General features: G+C 30.3%; 1 protein-coding gene across 6 annotated transcripts in view; it reads left to right on the top strand.

Moving 5' to 3' along the window:
• Positions 1–446: 446 nt before the first annotated feature.
• LOC143253647 (uncharacterized) overlaps positions 447–21,982 on the top strand; it is a 29,936-nt gene continuing 8,400 nt past the window's right edge. For 2 of the 6 annotated variants that reach the window (XM_076507840.1, XM_076507843.1), the window contains exons 1-4: positions 497–592; positions 7,183–7,396; positions 10,703–10,935; positions 20,132–20,333. In XM_076507840.1, coding sequence (XP_076363955.1) covers positions 7,223–7,396; positions 10,703–10,935; positions 20,132–20,333 — 609 coding nt within the window. In that variant the 5' untranslated portion in view covers positions 497–592; positions 7,183–7,222. Of the gene's footprint in view, positions 874–7,182; positions 7,397–10,702; positions 10,936–20,131; positions 20,334–21,982 lie in introns of all 6 variants that reach the window. The other 4 variants (XM_076507837.1, XM_076507842.1, XM_076507839.1 and 1 more) reach the window with 4 other exon arrangements.

The raw sequence follows: 21,982 nt of genomic DNA on the forward strand, positions 1-21,982 counted from the left end.
TTAAAATTATTTTAACAGCCAAACACGATACCGAACTTCTTATAAAATAAACATTATACATAAAAACTCTTCTCCCGACCCTAAATAACATACAGTCTGTAATGGATTTAAACCTATTTTAACTATGTCACTTCTACCTCAGTTTTCATGTTCTCTTGATGTATTTGTATATTCGAATTTTTTTGCTTCTTGTGTATGTATTTCTGTTGTAATTACAAATATTGTTTGTTTGATTTGTTATCCCTAATTACTGATGATGGGATTTTGACATTTCTAAAGCGTCTGATAAATGCTTGCTGTTATTACGTTCATGTTTTGCCTTATCACCAAATGAACTGAATATAGCTGTTTGTTTTAGAGAATAATAAGCTCAAAGAACTTTTCATTTTCTGCATTGTATTGCAATCCTAAATTTATTAATAACCATATAAATTTGTTAAGTGTGCTATACATCCAAAAGATGGCAGTAGTGACGACACGGAAGTACGTGTAGGTATTTGTATTATCAGCGATTTTGGTGTGATTGGTATGTCTTTTTTTTTTGTTTCTGATTTATAATCAGATTTTGCCTCTACTTTAACTGTAATGCATGGTAATTATCAAATATACAAGTTATATTGAACATATTTTTTCGTTTTCGTCATTCAATAATACTAATATTAATAGCAATTATGATTGGTAGAAAACTATAACTAGTGTAAATTAACCTTTAACCTAGTTTTACCATTACTGTTAGTACTAATACCAAGTGTATTGGTACGTACGATGGCTAGTTCGTTAAGGAGCGTTTGAATATTAACTTCCGCGTTCATATATTAACTCACTTACTAAAGTATGTAAGAAATATAAAACCGTATCAAATCTAACTCTGCGGTAAGAGCTGTTGCACTTTTATTTTAATAAGTGTTACGAATAAGAATGTTTTAAACAACTTTCTATGTAGAATTGGTAGCTGTTAAAGCACGTTATTGTTAGTAAAATGGACATTATAACGCAACATTTGCCATAAGTTATAGTAATTAATATTTTTAAAAAAGTTAAAGTTTTAGTGTAATTTGACACCAGACAGTTAAAGTTTGAAGTTTAAATATGACTGTCGGCAGTAATTTGTGTATGTTATTTATTATTCCCACTTTGCCAGTAATCTGCTTTGAAATTAACACACATATAATGTCTGTATTTTGTTTTTAATTTCTTGTATTTTAATAGCTTAGCACTAAGAAGTTCAATCTTGTAGCACACAAGCATGTGATGTATTGTTCAGCTTTCAAAATTCACAATGTACCTACGAATGGTAATTGTCATATTTGGTTGTTGTGTTAAGTATCTGCTTTATTATTTTGATTTAAAAAAAGAAAGCTACATCAGTTTTCTTAGGGTATAAGAAAAGTGAAAAATATATGAAGAGAGATTGGATGAAAATATATTAACAGTAAGAATCAATATGAATAAGTTAAAGATATGAAAACATGTTAGGATGGGAATAGGGCCTTGGAGGATTGATAAAGGAAGGCTTATTTTGGATGATTATGAGTGGTTGGATTACTTTATCCTAATTGTTCTTCAGTTTTAACTACTAAAAATTTAAGCAATGTTTCTCATCCTGAGCATTTTCTAAATGAAAATAAGATTATACAAGATGATCACATTAATTCTAAGCTTATTTATTTACAAAAAACTGTTCTGCATTTAATCAATCTTTCAAATAAATTTAACTTTAAAGTTCACAATAGATAATCTATATACACATGCTCACACTCATTTGCTACTTACTGTGAAGAAAATGCTTTTTATATTGCAGCTTTCATGAAAGATACAGTGCAATACACTTGCAAATCATAATTATTTATATTTGAAGAAAAGGTTGATTAATTTAGAGCAAAACCATATTGAGATATCTATTGTGTCCACCATGGATAATTAAACCCTAGATTTTAGCTTTGTAAATTCTGTAAACTTGCAACTATTCCACTGGAGAATATTGGTAAAGTAACTTTTGGATGTATAGCGCTATTAGAAGCTAAAATAACAGATTAAACAAAAGAAAATGAACTAAATAATGATAAAGAATAAGATAGGATTGAAGACAAAAACTTATCTAGAAAATGAATCTGTCATTGCTACCACTGTGGTATTTCAGTGGTACATAATATTTAATAGGAAGTTATTATAGCTACATTACCACTAGCTGCTAATCACAAACAAATCTCTACTGTGAGTTAACTGATATTTTTACACTTTTTTGATATGGTAACAAAATCCTTAAAAATGTAGGCTTAAGATGACATTAGCATAATTACTTTAAATGTGTTGGTCGACATCATTCATTTATTTGATAATTGTCAAGAATAACAGTAATTATGTATGAACTGTGTACTGAATTTTATAATAATGTATAAGTTATTGAACAAGTGATATAGTAAAGGGTGCTAGGTAATGAAGAAGTCAGTTTTACATATAGGGCTAACGATGTAGGGAAAGGTTGGTCATAGAAGCTAGCTGATAAGTACAGAGGACTGATAAAGTATTTTAAAGAAAAGCCTCATAGCTAATCAAGGCAAGAAAACTGTAAATACTAATTGTAATGATGAAATAATAAGTAGGTCATTAGGACTAAATGCTAGGCTTAATATACAAAAAAGAGCAGATTGACTGGTTGGATTTGTAGGATCAGTTCAATGAAAAAGGGATGGATTGGATGATTTATATTAAGGTACTGAAGAAGCTGGAATCTTTGTAAAGGTTTTTAACCAACTCTAGGCAAACTTTAAAATAAGACCAGACAGTGCTGATGGCCAAACTAAAGTAAATGTAAAAAAGAAATTAAAAGATGTAGAAAAAAATGAAGTTTAGGAACAAAGCTCAGAAGTAGTGTTAAGAATAGGCAAAATTCTTACTGTTTTAATAGTATAAATATAGAAAATAAAATGTATGACTTTAGAATACTAGTTGGAATAGAATATTTTGATGTAATGAGAATAACAGACTTGATTAAATGTAGACGATCTTGATAATTTTTTTTTTAAATATGAGATTAGATTATTTAATAAGGATGGAGTGTTATGTAAAGGAAGGAGTGACTTTATGTGTAAAATGTGAGTTACAGTTTAGGTTTCAGCTGTTAATAATACTACTATAGGTGATTTTAATTTCTAGCATATTGGTTGAAAAATGTTAAGAATCAAATTATTTGGAAGACAGGTCAATTCTGAATGGTTTTCTTTACCAAATGGTCTGAAATATGCCAGAAACAGTGCTATTGTAAAGTTACTGGTTGATCTCTGATATGGAAAATGTTGAGAGAATGGATAATGGAACATTATGGTGAAAGTGATCATTACTTAAGTTTGTTTTGTTGCATACAGAATTAAGGAATATTGAAATCTTGATGGGATACCATCTATTGGGAAATTTATAATTGAATTAATTTGAGAATAATGAAGTGTAGAAAAACTTATTTTTAAAGTTTTTAAATATTCAGTTTAGGCACACTTTTCATATAGGGAAAAAAGAGTTGGAGAATTAAAAAACAGTTGGTTCATAAAGCATAAAATTAAAAGTGGAAGTTTAGATAATTTAAAAGATGAAGAGAATTTTCAAATTATAAATTACAAAATTGAAAATGTTACATAATAAAGGTTGGTTAAAATGTAAAAACTAATAGTAAGAATTACTTTAAATACATTAATGATAATCAAAATATGAGTATGGGTGTAAGATCTTTCAAGGATAACAAAAGGCCTGTATTTGGTAATTGAGATAGCGGAATGATCAACTTCTATCTTCAGCTTTTACAGTAGAAAGTTAAGAAATATTTTTCATTCTTAATATTTGCTAGATGGAAAGACGATCAAGAAAGGTTATAATATTAATTCTAAGTTCGTGAAGAAAAAATTGGAAAGTTTGGAATTAACTGATTTAGGAGACCAACAGTTAACTATCATATTCCTCTAATCACCCAGTTCTAAACTGGTTAGATGTAGTTAAGGGGTGGATACAGTGCAAATTATAGGAAGCAATAAATGCTGGAACTAGAATGACTGTTGGCTTGATAAATTAGATGTAGAAATTTAGATTTTTTTACTGTAAGTCAACTTAGATTTTTTGTCCAACACCATTTACATTTGATCAAATGTTTGGAGTAAAATAAAAATACTGACTTCTCAGTAAAGCGTTTTTCATTTGCTTCAGTTCCTTCCAATATTTTGTAATGACAGTAACCAACTGCTGTCAGTAACAGTGCTATAATACATTTATGACAAGAGAAACATTTAGATTAAAAGGATGAATGGTCAACTGAAGATGTCTGAGTTTGAACAGAATACTGTGAGATACATACTCAAACAAGTAAACTTTACAGAAATCAGTGAAGGAATGGAGAGGTAACACAGCTTTAGGTTTAGTCACTTCACACTTTCCATTGTTCTGAGATTCCATGTGATGGTTGACACTTTTGCTTATCCTTCATTCCCACAATGCATTGCTCAAACTTGTCAGTTGTGGGTTACAGGAATGACCAAAGTTTTTTTGGTGAGAATAAGATCATTCTGAATAGTTTCTTAAAATCTCCCTCTTCATGAATAACATTTCTCATTCTATACACACACACACACACACACACACACACATTGAAATTAAAATCTCCCATATTTATGACCTAATTAACATTTGAGTTACTTACCTCACTTTAAAGTTTCTAATTGCTTTCACCATTTTAATTTGGTAGTCTGTAACAGATTTCAACTAAAAGCCTTCTCCTTTTATAACCACTACCAGGAATCCAGATATTCAACCTCATTGCTATTAGCTTTGATATAGGTAGTAAACAAACAATGTTATTCATATAAATTCCTGTCATCAAATTATTATACATTTAACCAGAGTTTAATCTCCACAATAATAATCTTCCATTAAAACTATTAGTGTAATTTGTTCTTACAGTATGCTTTTTTCCTACATAATTTTGCCTCTTTCCATTGTCTAATCCTGGTTTAAAGTTCTTATAATTGAGTTGATAGCCCTCAAACAAGTCAGCCTCTATCTCATTTAAATGTAAATCATCCATACCGTGAAACTACCATTTCCCTGTTATTATCCTAAGCCTAGCGTTCTGTTCAAGTGGCCTACTTATAATTACATCTTCATAATTAATACTGAGAGATCTGTTATTTATTGTTGGACTTTTCTTTAAATGCTTTTATCAATTCCTTGTACTTATGAATTAGTTCCTTTGGTCTGCATTCCCTAAGTGATTAACCCAGTATTTGAAAAAAAGGCTGTTTGGTGGACCACTTTCAGACCCATTATGGTTGTTTACAATGAACTATAGTTTTCCAAATTGATAAAAAAAATTACAAACTTGGTGGTGCACTGTTGTAAATCAAATATTGCACTAAAAAGCTGGTTAGGTTAGAGAAAGTCACAGACATCCTGCTCAATTTATAAGTGCCAATAAGGATTAGATGCTTAGACTTTTATTGCATTGGAGACCACATTGTGTTTTTTCTGTGGACAAGATACTAGTGCATCTGAGTTGTTCAGAAATAATTTTAGTTGTTTCAGACAACCAGAAAGACCTTATTTAAATCATGGATTAGCCTGTCTGTGCACTACAAAGACTGCATCACTACTAGCATCATTTACTGTATCACTTCTTTTGTCAACCTGCAGCTGGATAATGTAATATATTTCATTTCTCTCTATTTACCCACAGACTCGTACTAAAAACTCGCATTTAACCATAACCGTGTTCTTCATTCTCATCTCAATTTGTTCCTTTTGCTTTCCTTCCCTCCCTTACTTCCTTTTCAGCATAAACTAAAGTGTGAAACCTGATAATTAACAAAATATAATCATTACAGTTGAATTTACTATTTCTAGATCTATTGGTACTGTTTCTAACTTGATTTATGGTAATTACACGTTGTGAAATTATGCAATACGTGCATCAACAACACGAGCACTGGTCATATTTTCATCTCTAAGGACAACAATGGTTCATTTAGGCCGTCTTTGTGATCTCTGTAACTTGTAAATGCTCAAATGTGCAACTTTCTCTCAACTTATTGGCTCTTAAAATGTAGCTGTAATTTGAAACTCAGATATCGGCAAAATCCGTTGACATTAATGTTAATGTGTTGATATTACTGTGGATTGTATCAAGTATCGAGCTTAGACTGTGATGAAATAATATTATAATGATCAAGAATTTATTACATTGGTTGATTTACTAGTTTATAATTAGCTTTTTTGTTTACAGATATAAAAAAAAAAACTTGGAGAAACATTTTAATCAAGCCCCGTACATTACATTGTGGTACTAAAAGTGCTTATTGACATATAAATTGCAATTTAGAAACCTAGAAAGCAAATCATATATGAATAAAGTGCCACACTTTTTTGTTATTGTTGAAAAGTAAATTCTATTTTAAAATCTCTGACTGTAAAAAGAATATACAACAGTAACAATGGGAGCACCGTTTATATTACATGTTGCCATATTTGAAGTTGTATGGATATATTTGTTGTGATCACTATTGTACTTGGAGTTTAAACAAAGGAATGACTGCTTAATGTGTCCTTGTTTTCCAGGACATATTTTCAAAAAATTAATTTTAAACTGTTTTCAATGTGGAATTTGAGCTTATGTAAATTTTTGTTTGAAGTTTGTTCAGATTCAATAGTTTTTCTGTTTCCATTACATCAGCTGAGTTATTTTTTTGCAAATATATTTGTGTGAATGCTAAGATTTTGATTCACGTGTGTTTGATTAGCAAATGTCTATGATGCAAGCGTACTGATAAATGTTTTCTTGCTCTGATATTTGTTGCGAGTAAACTTATGTGAAGTTTCAGGTGTTTGTTCAGTAGTTTGATAAGCACAAAAATTATGTACCTAGAATGCCAGAGCAATTGTAGTATTTTTTTTTAAATCTTGTATATTGACATACAAATCACCAAATATTATGAGTTTGGCCACGTTTAAAACAAAGCTTATAGAAACTTGCCTTTTCATTGAAAATAATCTTAAGAAGTAATACTTCTTAAATTGTGAAAATTGGGTGTGAAATAGTTACATGTTACTTTTGTGTCAGTAAATATGGACAACATGAAAAATTTCCATTTTGCTCTCAAAGTCACCCCACACAACTCCAATTGAATATTTTATTTATGCATTGTGCAGGAGTGGCTACAAAGAAGGGACAGGACTGTTGATTGCACCAATGACGTGGAAATTAACTTCTGTAGGAAACTCTGCACCAGCGACTAATTCGTCATCTCTAAAGGCCGGTAACTTTGAGAGTGATGGATTTGTAGCAGAAAAAATAATTGAATTTGAAGATGTTGTCAGAAAGCATGAAGGGTTCAGGGTGTATCTTGAAGAAAATTCTAAAAATGTAAGTTTTATTTTTATTTATTTTTTAACCATTGCATGTAGTTATACTCTTATACAAAGTACAAGTCAGTTGAATATATTATTGTTTGACAACTTTTTAACACTGGATGGGATGGTAAGTTAAATGTTTTGATTGTGGAATTTTTCTTTGGGTCTTCTATAATTTATTTACCACCTCTAAAAAGTAGGTAATTTAAACTAAATAAACTTTTTTCACAGTATTTGCATTAACATGCTTAGCTGAAATTTTTTAAGGCTCTTATTACAGTGAAAGCTGGAAATTATAATAGGTATAGGACATTGTTTGCTTTGTGGTTATTATTTTATAGGTGTATTATTTAACATAGTAGCACCAGTATTTAAAAAAAAAAATTGGGTTAAGTTTCATCAACAGTTGATAGCCAAATAAAACAACAAAAGAACGAGGGTTCTCTATATTTTTTGTGTGTGTAGTCTATTCATTATTAGCTTGCAAAATTTTCTGAAGGTAACTGATTGTTTCTAATTGGATATAACAGTGTGAATGTTAATGAAATATTAACATAACTTTCCTCTCCTTGATTTTTTCCAGACATTAATGATGTTTTTGTGTGTGCCTTAGACTTGAGGTTTGTGTACATCAAAGTTGATATTCTCAGAATTTGTACTAAATACTGGAGAGATTTGTACATTTTGACAATAAAGTTAGAAAAAAAGTAACTTTACTCTCCAGGTAATTATGAACTTCTTATTTCAGCCAGCATTCTGCCATTACAGTTTTACCAGAACTAGAATTACAAACACTGTTTACAGATAGTGTTGTGTATAATGTGTACTTACAGTTTTACCAGAACTAGAATTACAAACACTGTTTACAGATAGTGTTGTGTATAATGTGTACTTACAGTTTTACCAGAACTAGAATTACAAACACTGTTTACAGTTAGTGTTGTGTATAATGTGTACTTACAGTTTTACCAGAACTAGAATTACAAACACTGTTTACAGATAGTGTTGTGTATAATGTGTACTTACTACAAAATTGATTTTAATTGTTTGGAAGTTATAATACTACTGACAAAGATGTTTTTGTTTAGTTGATATACAAAGGAGGCAAATCCAAGTGCTATGACTGAACATGTGATGACTATTAAAACATATTCAAAACAAGCATCCTATGTACAAATGTTAAAATATGAATTTCAGTACAGATTGGAATTTTATTCTCAATATAATTATAACTTTCAATTTTAATTTCAAAATTTTAAATATTTCTATAACTGTTCTTATTTTCATATCAGTCACATTACTAAAAATAGGTAAAAACTTTGAAATTTCAGGATTATAACCCAACTTAACTATTTATAATGAATTTCTAATTGATTGTATTAGTGAAGTTATTAGTTGTGTGTTCATAAATAAATAGTGCTAGTACAGGTCTAGTTGAGACCTCTGCTCCTTTTAAAGTATCCTGCATCAATTGTTTTGTTTTAGTAACAGTTTCTCAAAGTATTTATCTCTAACACCATCAAACATAATTTTAAACTTTGCAAATCATATCTTTGAAAAATGATTAGCATAACTATTCCATCTAGTGAGCTTTGACATTGTTTATTTTATGATTTGTTATTAACATTATGTATTGATTTTTGTACATGTTTAAAAAAATAACTTTGATCCAACAGTGGAAGAAGTTCTCAACTAATGAACACCTGATGTTTGCCACTAGTTTATAGTCATAGTTGTCATAGTGTTTTTGTTTTTAGAGTGAAATTGTATTAATATATAAAAGTTTGTTTGAAAATATAACAAAGTAATATATTTATTTTCATCAACAAAAAATCAGTAGTTTTAATACAGGAAATTTGCAGAGAAGAAACCTACAGAATGAAGTTAATTATATCATGTTGTCACAGGTTTTGTACTATTTTGCATGTGTGATACATTTTCATGTATAACAGTTTAAGATAAACAAAATAAATTATTCCTAAAGTATTGGAACTGAAGACAGTTTTTTTTTCTAGCTTTTTCATATATTTTTGTCCCAAATTTTTAAGGTTTAAAGTTTATGCGTTCTGTATATTTCAACAATTTGAACTTAATGTTTTAATGAATGAGTTTCATATTCTTATACTTATTTGGTATAATACATGGAATAAAAAAGTTGATGTTTTAATTTGTACAAGAGCTGCTGAGAGCTCTACATATGTACAAAACAACTTAATTGTTAATTTGTCATCAGAATGTTTCTTCCCATCCTGAAGAATGACTATTTTTACTTAGAACCTGTCACTGTTTGAGCATACTGTACATATCTAAATTTTCAGGTGTTTCTCTTAGTTTCAGTATGTCTCAGTTGAAAACTTACTATAGTACCATACCAAGGGCTTAATTATCTACTACTAAAACAACCTGGAAAACAGTTATAAAGTTTAAATATGGATGTATAGGACAAGAATTAGGTTATCATATATTATCATAGTAATTATTTAGGTTTAATGGATTTATTTTTATAATTTCTGTAAACTTTCTATTTAATTTCTTTTGAAAGTATGTGCTAAATTATGTGCATTTGAAAAATAGAGGTATTTTCAATGAGAAGACATTGGATAACTTGAGAAAGCTATTATGTGACAGGAGACAAATATCAACCAAAACTCATTTTCTATGTATGATAAATTATAGCCGTCATTTATTTTTTTTATCTCTTTCATAGTGTTTACGAGGCTGGTCAAGTGATAGACCCTACATGAGTATAGAAAATAATATAAAATATAAAGGTTTACTGAAAACAAATGTTTGAAATATATTTAGGTTTTAGGGATTATGCAAATAATGTTTGAGATTTTTGGAATGAAGAATAGTCTTTAATCATAACATGAAATCACTTTGCACTCAGACTAGTAATGAAACAGGCTATTTTCACAAACAAATCTTTACTAAAATCTATCAAATTTTGTGAAGATATACATGCTATTCAAAAGTTATAGCACAAGTACTTAATGTGTGTAAACGTGTTAAAATAGAATTTTCACCAGTGAAATCTTGCTATAATTGCAAATTCATCTTTACTAACCCTAAAAAAATACATGTACATTATAGTTTATATACTGGTATTCATGTATTTTTAAATCAATAACTGCATTTTTTAAATATTAATGATTCCAGTAATCTAGATAAAATTACTTGTTTCTTCTCCATTATACCACTCAATGTCATGGGTCTTTTGGCACATTGTATAATAATTTCTTGTTTTTCCTTCAATTCAAAGAGAATAAACATATTTTTAATCTACATATTACACACTGCCTTGATTATTTTTATTTAGGTTAAGTCTGCCATTCATGAACACATAACATCACAGCTCTCGATGGTTCATCAAAGAGAAATCCAACTGTATCGCCAAGTTGATGCTATGATGGCACATCAAAATGCCTTACTTCAGAACCATCTTGCTCAACTGTACCAGACTTTGGGAAGCTTAAAGTCTTTCACAAAATTTCTAGGAGAAAACTGCTTGATGCCATCATCTGGGATACTGGACAGAAATATAGTGAATATGTGAGTTTGTGTGCATGTGAATGCTCTTACACTGAAACAGTTTATTTCCAAAATTGTGTTAGTTCTTGGTTATTCATAACAAATTGAAGGATAAGTTGTTTTTATTCATGTTTTTTTTAATTTGATGTAAGAAATGTAATTTTTATGATGCTGTTGTTTGTCTTACTCTTGCCTTATTTTTTTAATGAAAAATTATAAGCTTAAAGTGAGCAAGTCATTGTGAATAATTTAAGAGCTGCATAGTGTCATACTCATCTGCATTATATTATTATCTTGTGTGCACAGGTTTATATGTGCAGGCTTTTCAGTGAAACCTTTAAATCTATAAAAGTCTTTAAATTTGGCAACATCTTTTTTTCCTTTAGTTTTGCTTAAAATAGACAAAAAGCCATGTAGGTTAACATTATTATTTTTGAGTTAAACTTAAATTTGAAGCAAAAACATAGCCTGACCTTTTTTATAATGTATGAACAATATTCCTGTAATTATTTGATACAGGTGTTTTGGAATGTGATGATTTTGTAGCATTTTTTTATGAAAACTAATTTATCAGCATTATTAGAACAAACACTATGTAATGGATTTATTTGTGGGATTTTTACAGATTAGTGTAGACATTTACATTTATTATCTGTCAAAAGTAAATTACATTTGTAACTGTATTGTGGTTTATAAAATTATATTTTGTATTTTTAGAAAAAGTAAGCCTTAAAAAACCTATTTTTTTTCAGTGGCTAACTAGGATCTTTTACATGTGAACATTTATTAGCATATTAAAGTGTGTGTGTGTGTCTTGTCTGGAATGTATGTAAATTTACTATTGATGAGAACATAAATGCTCAAAAGCTGCCCTTAACTGTATATGTCCTATATTTACTTTAGTTTATGCTGTAATATAGTAGCCTAAAGAAAACATGCAGTTTTTTTCAATTTTTTCTAACACATTTTTTTACACCCTATAAATTTTCAGCTATGTTTGAATGGAGAACAGGAATTATTAATATTTATCATTGGCCTAGTCTGAGTTTGTGTAAACAAGTTTGTACAGTTTTATTTACATTACACATTTTCTTGTAGATGTATAATCTTTATGTTCATGTGTTCGTGGTTATACACTGGAAAAAAATAGAAAATACTCTTTATACTTTACACATACTGTGTTACTTTAAATTTAAAATGCACCTTTTCACATTTTTCTGAACTGAAAATTAGTATCTTAAATATGAAATATTAATTTTCACTCTTTTAAAGTCTCAAAAATATTTTTCTCGAACAACAAAGATGTGTAAAAAAATCCTAAATTAACAAGCAGATAGCACTAAATTTTAAAAAGAACTTAGCTAGGAAGACCAAAAACACGTACAAAATATCAAATTTGTCAATGTTAGCACCTCCATCATTGTAGTTGAATATCACTATCCTCAGTCTTTGACTTTCTTTTTGTCCAGACACTATTTTATTGTGATTATTTTTGTATTTTTTATCCATGAAAAAGTGTTTTATGTATGATGCCAAATTTAAAAGAATATTTATATTGTGCACCAAACAGATTGGGATTTGTACAGCTGGTAAAAAGTATACAGCTGAGTGAAGCAAATATATGTTATTTGGTGTGGTATGAAAACCAAGTTGTTTTCTTGCAGGAAAAGCACAAAGTAATTTTTTGATCCAAGAAAGGGAAGATATCCTGAAATTGATTTCAATGTATTTCAGAGAATTATGAAATAAAGTAGTGCCTGTAATGAGAGAAGTCTTAATGTTAACAGCAAAATAATGTGCAGAAAATAGTGACAAAGTTATGAAAGAGAAGGTTTATCATTATGGCAAAAGACGACAATTAGTCAAAAATTGCCATCAGATATTGAAACCAAACATGTTGAATATCAATGTTATGTTATTGGTCTACACCAAAGGAATTAGTATTCCCTAAACCAAATTGGTAATACAGATGAAATGGCAGCATGCCATGCAACCACACTGTAAATGCCAAAGGAGAAAAACAGGTGACAATCAAAACCACTGGTTATGAAAAGTAAAAGAGTTAATGTCATGCTTTGTGTAACTGCAGATGGAATTAAATTACCACTTTGTGTTATATTAAACAGAAAACATTGCCAAAAGAAAATTTTTGTAAGGATGTAATAGTTTGTGCACAAAAGAAATGCATGGATGACATCAGAGTTAATGGAATAATGATTGGGATGTGTATGGAAACGTCAGCCTGATGTATTATTAAAGCAGTGGAACATGCTTGTAATGGATGCATTTCATGGCCATCTCTCTGATAAAATCAAGAGTAGGGTAAAGAACAAAAATAGATCTGGTGGTAATTCCTAGTGGAATGACATGTCAGTTACAACATCTTGATTTGTCCATTAACAAGTCATTCAAAGATCTTATCTGTAAGCATTATGATGCTTGGCTGAACAAAGACAATCATGCTTTGACACTGAGAGGTATAATAAAAAGGGCATCAGAATCAACAATAGTGGAATGGATTTCAAAAGCTTGGAAAGAAATGTCAGATGGTATTATTAGAAGATTGTTTTTAAAATGTTTAGCCAATGCAGAAGATGGAAAGCAAGATGACATTCTTTGGGACAGTAGTGAATCAAGCAATGAAGATACTTCACCTTCAGAATATAACAGTGAGTCAGTAGAAACATCGTAGTAGCATTTTGATTAAATAAAGAAAGCAGGAAGAAACATTATTGTAATGAAAATTTTAAATTTCCTGTATAAAATATACATTTATATATATACATATATTTATTTTATTCATTAATAAACTCTTTTAAAATGTATTTACTCCTTTCTAATTATCATCCAATTTTTTAATTTTTCTCAAAAATCCCTTTTGAAAAGTGGAGTGCATCTTAAATTTGAAGTATACGGTATATCTGCAATATTTGAGATAGAAATATGTCACAAGATAATGTTGATAGAGGTATTCAGGAGGCATAAATATACTGTAGTAATGTGTTCATTACATTCACAAAATCAATGAACTGACTAATGAAGTTGTGGTTAATTGAAACATACAAACACAGTCAGTGTGACAGTAGATACAAGACTGATTTAATTCACCAGGTTGTAGATTTTGTGTTGTATCTGTGCATAAAGGACAAATCATTTCAATATTTCCTTCTTTTTCTGTCATATTCTAAGTGTTTTTGAGATTTTTATTAAACCTTTAACCTTAATTATGATTGTGTTCCAATTAACAATTGTCTTTTTTAACACTGCCAGTAATGAGTAAAATTTACATATTAACAATGTTTAGAGACAGTAAAGGTTCTGTTGACCCATCTTGGCTGTACCATCCTCTAAATGAATCTTAAACTACTAAAATAAATTGAAACAGAGATATTAAACCAGCCCTTATCATTCGTATAGTTATCAAACATTTTTAAAACTCACTTGAATTCCTACCTCCACAGTATCTGAAGGCAACCCATTTCTGATGCATAAACATAAAATTTCTCACACCTAAACAAAACTGTTATCTCTCCAAGATTTATATTTTTGCCTCCTATTCCTTCTGTTCTCACTGTTGAACATCAAAGAATATTCTGCATTAACACTGTCAATTCCTTTTACAGTCTTAACTCTTTCAGCATGGGCTTGGTCCCAGGGACCAATCTTGTAACTATTTTGTGCTTGTTATAGTTTTCATGCTATAATTTTTAAATTAGTATAAGTATCTTCAAAAAGGTTTGATTATCAGTAAACATGTAGATTTCTTAAATAATGTTTCTCTTTCCTGTTACATTTGTTGACTATCCAACATACAAGGTACTTTTATGTATCAGAAAGTTTTTAAACTTCACATACAAAATCTTAATAATCTCCAGATAATTATCAAATGTTTTTTTAAGTCAAAACTTCATATTTTATTTATTTTCACTATGGTATATATCTATATGGCTAACATTACAGAAGTTACAGTGATATGCAACTTGTTACCATATTCAAGAATATAAAACTGGTATTTACAAAGTGACCTGATTTGGTCTTGTTTTAATTTACAAGTATTTTGTAAAGTATGGTCACATTTTGATTATAATACATTGTGTGTATATTAAGATGGTTCTTAGCTACATCAGATACATTTTTTTTTTCAATTGTTTTATTCCTAACCTCTAATTCTTTTGGTATTGAGGTAAAACTGAATGCAAAATATTTTTGAATCATTCAAGTTTTAGGGGATACACAGTAACTTTAAAAGTTTTGATAAATATCTTAGTTAAGGATATTTTCATAATAATAAACAGAAGAGTGTCTGGTGGCATAAAAATGCAAGCACTTGGGCTCTCCTGTCTAAAAAGGGAGTATTAGCTGCTTAAAGGCAGGGGTATAATGGTTGCCTGATAAGCATTGATTTCCTGGAATCGGGAAACCTCCTACAATGTTCTTTCACAACTTGAAGCAGATATGGGGTTTGCTGTTCATCCCTTGTTATGAGATGACCATACTCTTCAGTAAGTGCAACTCCATGCTCTTTGTGATCATTTGTGACAGTGAGACTGTTGAAAACCTTAAGAACCTCCTTATAATCCTCTCTAGCTGGCCAAGTGTGTATATCCTGGTCAAGGAAGTCAATGGATAGATGAGGATGGAGACCCTCTAGTCACAAGGTCAGAGACCTAAAGCTGCTGAATTGACTGTCTGACATTTAGGAACATGTTCTGTTCCTTCACATTCCCTTGTTGCCCTTGCCATGAGCTTCTTTCTAGAAGAAGACACAGATGGATAAAAAAAAAAGCAAGGGCCACCAGCTCTTCTGACAGGTACCAGAGGTGTCTAGAACATGGGACAGGCATGGAGAGCCTTCAGAAGATTCAGATCATTGTTCGGTGCTCATCATTTCTCCCAGAATTCTGTTACACACATGATCACTGTTGTGGCACTTTCCCTAATTGTCTTTCCTTCCTTAATGTGAAGGTGCAGACAGAATGAAAGAACTTGTCCTTTAGAAGGAAGTTTTGTTCCTTCAATCCCACCATCTAGTTTGTAAAGATAATCTTTGGAACTAGTTGTCATGATCAATCACTGATCAATTATTCTGAAAAAATTACAGTAAATAATAAATAAATTATAGTACTAATTAAATATATTTTACCACTGGTCTGCATACACCAGATTACTGTGCACAGTTAAAAACAACTTCAAAATGTGCAGTACATAGCAAGTTCAACTGGAGCAGTCAAAATCACAAGTATAGCAGTGTGGAATAAATAATCAACTCCAAACATTTAAGTGAGCCACGCGTAAAATTACAAACTCCATGTACAACCCATAAATTTAGTCTAAATGACTTAAAATTTCACCACAAGGGTTTTTTTTACACATACAAAAAAATGTTAAGGGTTAAGAGCATGACTTTTCTAACTTTCATTTTGAAGAGCTACCTAAATGTATACACTAAATTCTTAGTTATTTTTATTAAAACATGGAAGAGTAAATGAATTGTAGTGAACAGTTACTTCTATAATTACAAAACTTGTACTTGTTTGCTGCTTGCCATAGGTTACTAAGACTTATCAGATTTCACGTATGGAGAATGTGAAACAAAATTTATTTTTGTTTTATATATACAGTTTGAAATAACCATAAGATTTCATTATAATTTAAGCTTAGTAGCCAAGGTGTATCTGGGTCTAAAAATATGAAAGTTTTAATTCATTTTACTGCTTGGAAATCTAGCATGAAAAGAGATTCTTGCACAAGTACTTTGTAGTAGATTGAGAGTTCAAATTCCTGTAACAACAAACATGCTCGCCCTTTCAGCTGTGGGGCAATATAATGTAAGGGTCAATCCCACTATTCATTGGTAAGAATGGCACAAGAGTTCATGGTGGGTGGTGATGACTAGCTGCCTTCTCTCCTATCTTACACTGCTAAATTAGGGATGTGTAGTGCAGATAGAACTCTTGTAGGCCCGGCATGGCGTGTTAAGGCGTGCAACTTGTAATCTGAGGGTCTCGGGTTCCCATCTCCTTCACGCAAAACATGCTAGCCCTTTCAGCTGTGGGGATGTTATAATGTGATGGTCAATTCCACTATTTGTTGGCAAAAGAGTAGCCCAAGAGTTGGCGGTGGGTGGTGATGACTAGCTGCCTTCCCTCTAGTCTTACATTGCTAAATTAGGGACGGCTAGCACAGATAGCCCTTGAGTAGCTTTGTGCGAAATTCAAAAACAAAACAAACAAGACCTTTTGTAGCTTTCCATTAAAAGCCTTTCCCTTTATGTCCACAAATAGAAACTCAATATTCTTTTCATTATAATTAATATCCTCAATTTCAACAAGTTGTAACTAACATTTCACACGTAGTCACTCCTCCCTTTTTAGTATTCTATCCCTTCAAGTAGTCTGTAACCCTATATTTTAAAAAAATTGTCATCAAAATTATCTATATTTAACCATCTTTCAGTTATTTTCATTATATTAAATATCCTCCATTCTTATCAGTGCCCTAAAGTCATCTGTTTTTTCTGATATTTCTAGCATTACAACAGTAACAATTAAGGTTATTTTTAAAACTACTACTTTTCTGAGTTCCTATGCTAAACTTTTCTCTATATCATATTTCTTTGCATTTAGTTTATCCTAGCCCTCGTTATTCTTTAGTCACAGTGCTGAGTTGACAGCCCTTATAAATGAGTCAGCTCTTACCCTGTTTAAATGTAAACTATCTATTTTCAAAAAGCTCTCTTCTGTCCTTGAACTGATCCTTCAAGTGCAACCAGCCAATCTCCTTATCCTTTCCTGTTATCTTAAGCATAGCATTTAGCCCTGATGACTGACTTACAATCTCATCCTCACAATTAATTCTAGGCAGTATCCTAGACACAGTTATGGCATTTTTCTTTGAATCTCTTTATCAACCCCTTATTAATCAGCATCCTCTGATCTACCTTTTCTCACATCATTAGCTCCTATATGCACAACAAAAGCTGCATCTCTGCTGGCCCCCTTTATTATACCCCTGCTCCATCAGTTATATTCTCCATCTGTGTCATTGGGTATCATGATGTGATTCTTCCTATTTGTAGTACAGACTATCCTATTCATATGCCTATAACTGTAAACTCCTTGAATTTTTTATTCACATTCTTCTCTGACCCTCTTGTTTTCTTCCCTCCAGTTGTTCCTTATTTACACAAATCAAGGGCTGAAATCTGTTGCTCAGTAGAACAGGTTCATTACACTTAAATCCAATGTTTTTAATTTTATTCATAATAATACTCTTTGTAACTTCCTAATATCATTGTTAGCAGATGTATCCCTTGTATATAAAACCTTAAACTCCTCCTGAAATCCTGCTTCCATTTCACACAGTCTGCACTTCTCTTTATTTGTTGTCTCCACTTTAACTGGAATAGCCTTCAACTTCTCCAGACTACAAACTCTACATACAAATTCCACATCTGCATTACCAGTTTCATTATAAGTACATATATTTCCTGAGCTCCCAAATAAAATCCACTCATTTTACCAATCACACCAAACAAACTGAACTCTTACACTAATTTTAACTATTGTATTTGTAGCCTGTAAATGAGTGTTTAGTACTAAATACCAGTAATGTATTGCCAACACTGTTAAGGCTAACATTTGAGAACCAAATATACTTAAATACATTAGTATGAACATAAAGTAATTAACTATATCTTTAAAGCAGTGACAGGTAACTAGTCTTTATGTTTATATAATATGTGCCTAGCCTGATTTATAACCTACCTATTAGCTAATTTAAACTGATGGATCTAAAGTCAAGTAAATAAGTTTATCATCAATATATAAAAATAATTAACTAGTCTTTAGATTGTATTTCTTTAATAAAACAATGTATTTAACCTGTTTTATAATTTGCCAGAAAGTTAAATTATAGCTAAGCTTAAGGTGCTTTTACATGTCTAAAGTGTACATTGTTGTACAAGTTACACCACTAATTTGACTGAGCTTAAATTTAAAACTTTAATCCAACTATTTTTACCTACCAGTCTTACTGAATCAAGTTTTTCATTAGTTACTTAACTCAAATTATTACAAATTATAATATAAAATACTATTCAAAAATCTGTAACAGTATAAGAGCTTTTCTTTCCAACATCTTTTCTCTTCAGTAATGCTCTTGTTGTATTTTTATTTAAGTGTTTAATTTTTGAATGGCAGAGTAACAGTCTATTAAGACAAGTTTAATGTTATTGTATAGTGGGTTTTGTTCAATAAATAATGAAAAAATAAACTTATTATTCAGACAATAGTCAAAAATTAACATAAAAAATTATTAACTAAAAAGTTACTGCAGTTTAGTCTATACAATATTTATAGTATATATCTGTGCTTACATTATAAATTGTCCCCTGCTAGTACAACAGTAAGTCTATGGATTTACAATGCTAAAATCAGGGGTTCAATTCCCCTTGGTGGGCTCAGCAGATAGCCTGATATGGCTTTGCTTGATTATAAATCACAGATTATAAATTGCACTTTATGACCAAAATGTAATTTCTTTGAATCCAACTGACTTGCTTCTAAAGTTGTTCCTAGTAAAAATGTAAGTATACGGTATTGCAATATTCAGATTTAATCCTTTCTGCTCTGAATAACAACTTTTAATGTTTGGCATGGTGCTGAATATATATGTTTGATACTTCAACTAATTATGGTATCAGTACTGAAAGCATGATATCTCGGCAATAACTCAACAAAAGCCCCTGAAATATTCAGAGATTGTACCCAATACTATATATGTTAAATTCAATACATAAACATAACAGGAATAAAGGAAGGTCGCTTGCCGAGCTGAGCCTTCAAGTCGACTGCAGTGTCCAACCATGTCGAAAGGGTTAAGTGTATCTTGTAAATGTTTATTGTCTGTATTTATTCAAAAGTTGTAATAATGAAGGTAAAGAAATGTCAATATAATTGAGAGAAACAAATGAAAAAAATGGATCTCTCTTGCATCATTTATTTTCAAAAGTGTTGTCAATCAGGATATGATGAATATAAAAATGAATCAGATTAGAAAGGGATATTTATAAAATATAAAGTGGGAGAAAAGATTAGTTGCTATGATATTAAGGTTTGACCTGGTTAATTTAAACAGAACATCATAGTAATTCTTATGTTACTGAAATGTATAGCTGAAATTGTTTTTTTGTATTCCATATTCTAACTTTGCTTAGTGCCCAACAGTCAGTCTCTTTGAAGAAACTTGAGTTTCAACTGGATGGTGAACAAGAGCTAAAGTCAGCCATACAAGGCTTTGGTCGTGTGAAAATAGCCGATGGACAGTCGGGTTTATTACCTTTGCCTGAAGAGGAAGACTATGAAGATGATAGCCATCACTTGTTCCATAAAACTTTACAAGATGATGGACTTCAGAATGTGAGTTCTATTATTTTTGACATTATTGCAAGCTTCAGATGTATCACATTATTGTCAGTTTTATATCACAGGTTTATTCTCTTTCATTACAATGTGATATGCTTTTCCAGTGCATTAGTAAAATGAATATTTACGTCATGTCCAAACTGGTGGACTGTAATACATTTATGTTCAGATTATGTTCTTTATACCCTTTAACTATATGACTTTCTTTTGAAAGTTTTTCATAAAAATGAAACTAGTTGATGAAATAGTTTCAAATTTATCTTATACAATTCTAAAATTATGTAATTTTAGAAAAATGAGACATTTAATTTTGAGTTATTTAATATACTTATATGCACTCAGAATCAGAATAACTCGCAGTCAATGTAATTTACATTTCGAGTATAAAAATACTACTTATTATCTTATAGTTTTCAAATTTCATTTGCATAATCTCTAGAACATATCTTTGAATATCAAATGATTTTTAAAGTAAATGTTTATATTTTATTTTTCATTTTCTCTATTATATCATTGTACACTGCAATGAAATCATTAAATTATAAAAAATATTGAAATATGTGCATAGCTTTTAAATGTTTATAGATTATTTTGTAATCCTCTTTTTTCTCACATCCATAATTTCACATCTTTTTCTTTTCACTTAGTTTATTTTTAATTTTCCTTTGTAATTCTTTGTCTTTTATTCTTACCTTTGCCAAACTATTCCTGTCAACGTGACCCTGTGGTTGTAATAGCTATTACGTGGCAAAGGTCATCCACAAACTCTTTCACTAGCACTTGCACACCCAAATGACACCATCTTGCTTAGACATTTCCACAACTCAAACTACATTGAGTTAAATGTATACAATCATAAAATTTTCAAATATGCAAATAATACATAACAAATTAAAATGCCAATTCTAAATGCAATCTAACTGTTTGGCAAACTAATACGCGTAAGGTGAAAAACACTTGCCAAACACCAGGTACACTTCAAGAGAAGAATGGACTAATCAGTTGTGTTTTTTTTTGTTTTTTTTTGTCTTATGCTACAAATCCATACATTGGTAGAGATTTCTTCAGGCTACAACTAAATGATTTCTTTATATTGGTTGTAAGTATGTCTTTCACCTTCAAACTATCATCTAGCAACACAGCTTTGACTCTGCAAGTGAATGTAACTGATCTTAAGCTCAGAAATATTAGAATTGAAACTCCATTGAGAAATTATTGGAAATTTTCCAGATGCTAATGAAAGACAGGTGGAACTTCAGTTTGATTTTGTATGCCAACAGTCTTTATTCAGTTCTCACAGTATAATCTATAATAGGTTGTAAAGTTTAGGCTTGTAAGTTCATACAGGCTACCTGTAGTAAATCCTGTAGTTTTAAATATTTTTTCTTAAATAACAGAATAAAACTTAGATAATTTGCTATAAAAGTAATTCAATAAGTTTTTTACACACAAATTACTCTATTTTCCTTAAGTTTCTTAGTTTTGAGTAGGTATTATGACCTTATAGAAGAGGTTGACTTCTCAGATGTTTAAAGAAATATTGAGACTTTATCCAAGTATCTCATATGAATATAATGTAATTTGTAAATGTAGGGCTGATACATTGGAACAAGTTCATGTCTATAAATTTAGACATTACTATG

The sequence above is a fragment of the Tachypleus tridentatus genome, chromosome 6 (genome assembly GCF_004210375.1).
Source record: "Tachypleus tridentatus isolate NWPU-2018 chromosome 6, ASM421037v1, whole genome shotgun sequence".
Taxonomy (NCBI): domain Eukaryota; kingdom Metazoa; phylum Arthropoda; class Merostomata; order Xiphosura; family Limulidae; genus Tachypleus; species Tachypleus tridentatus.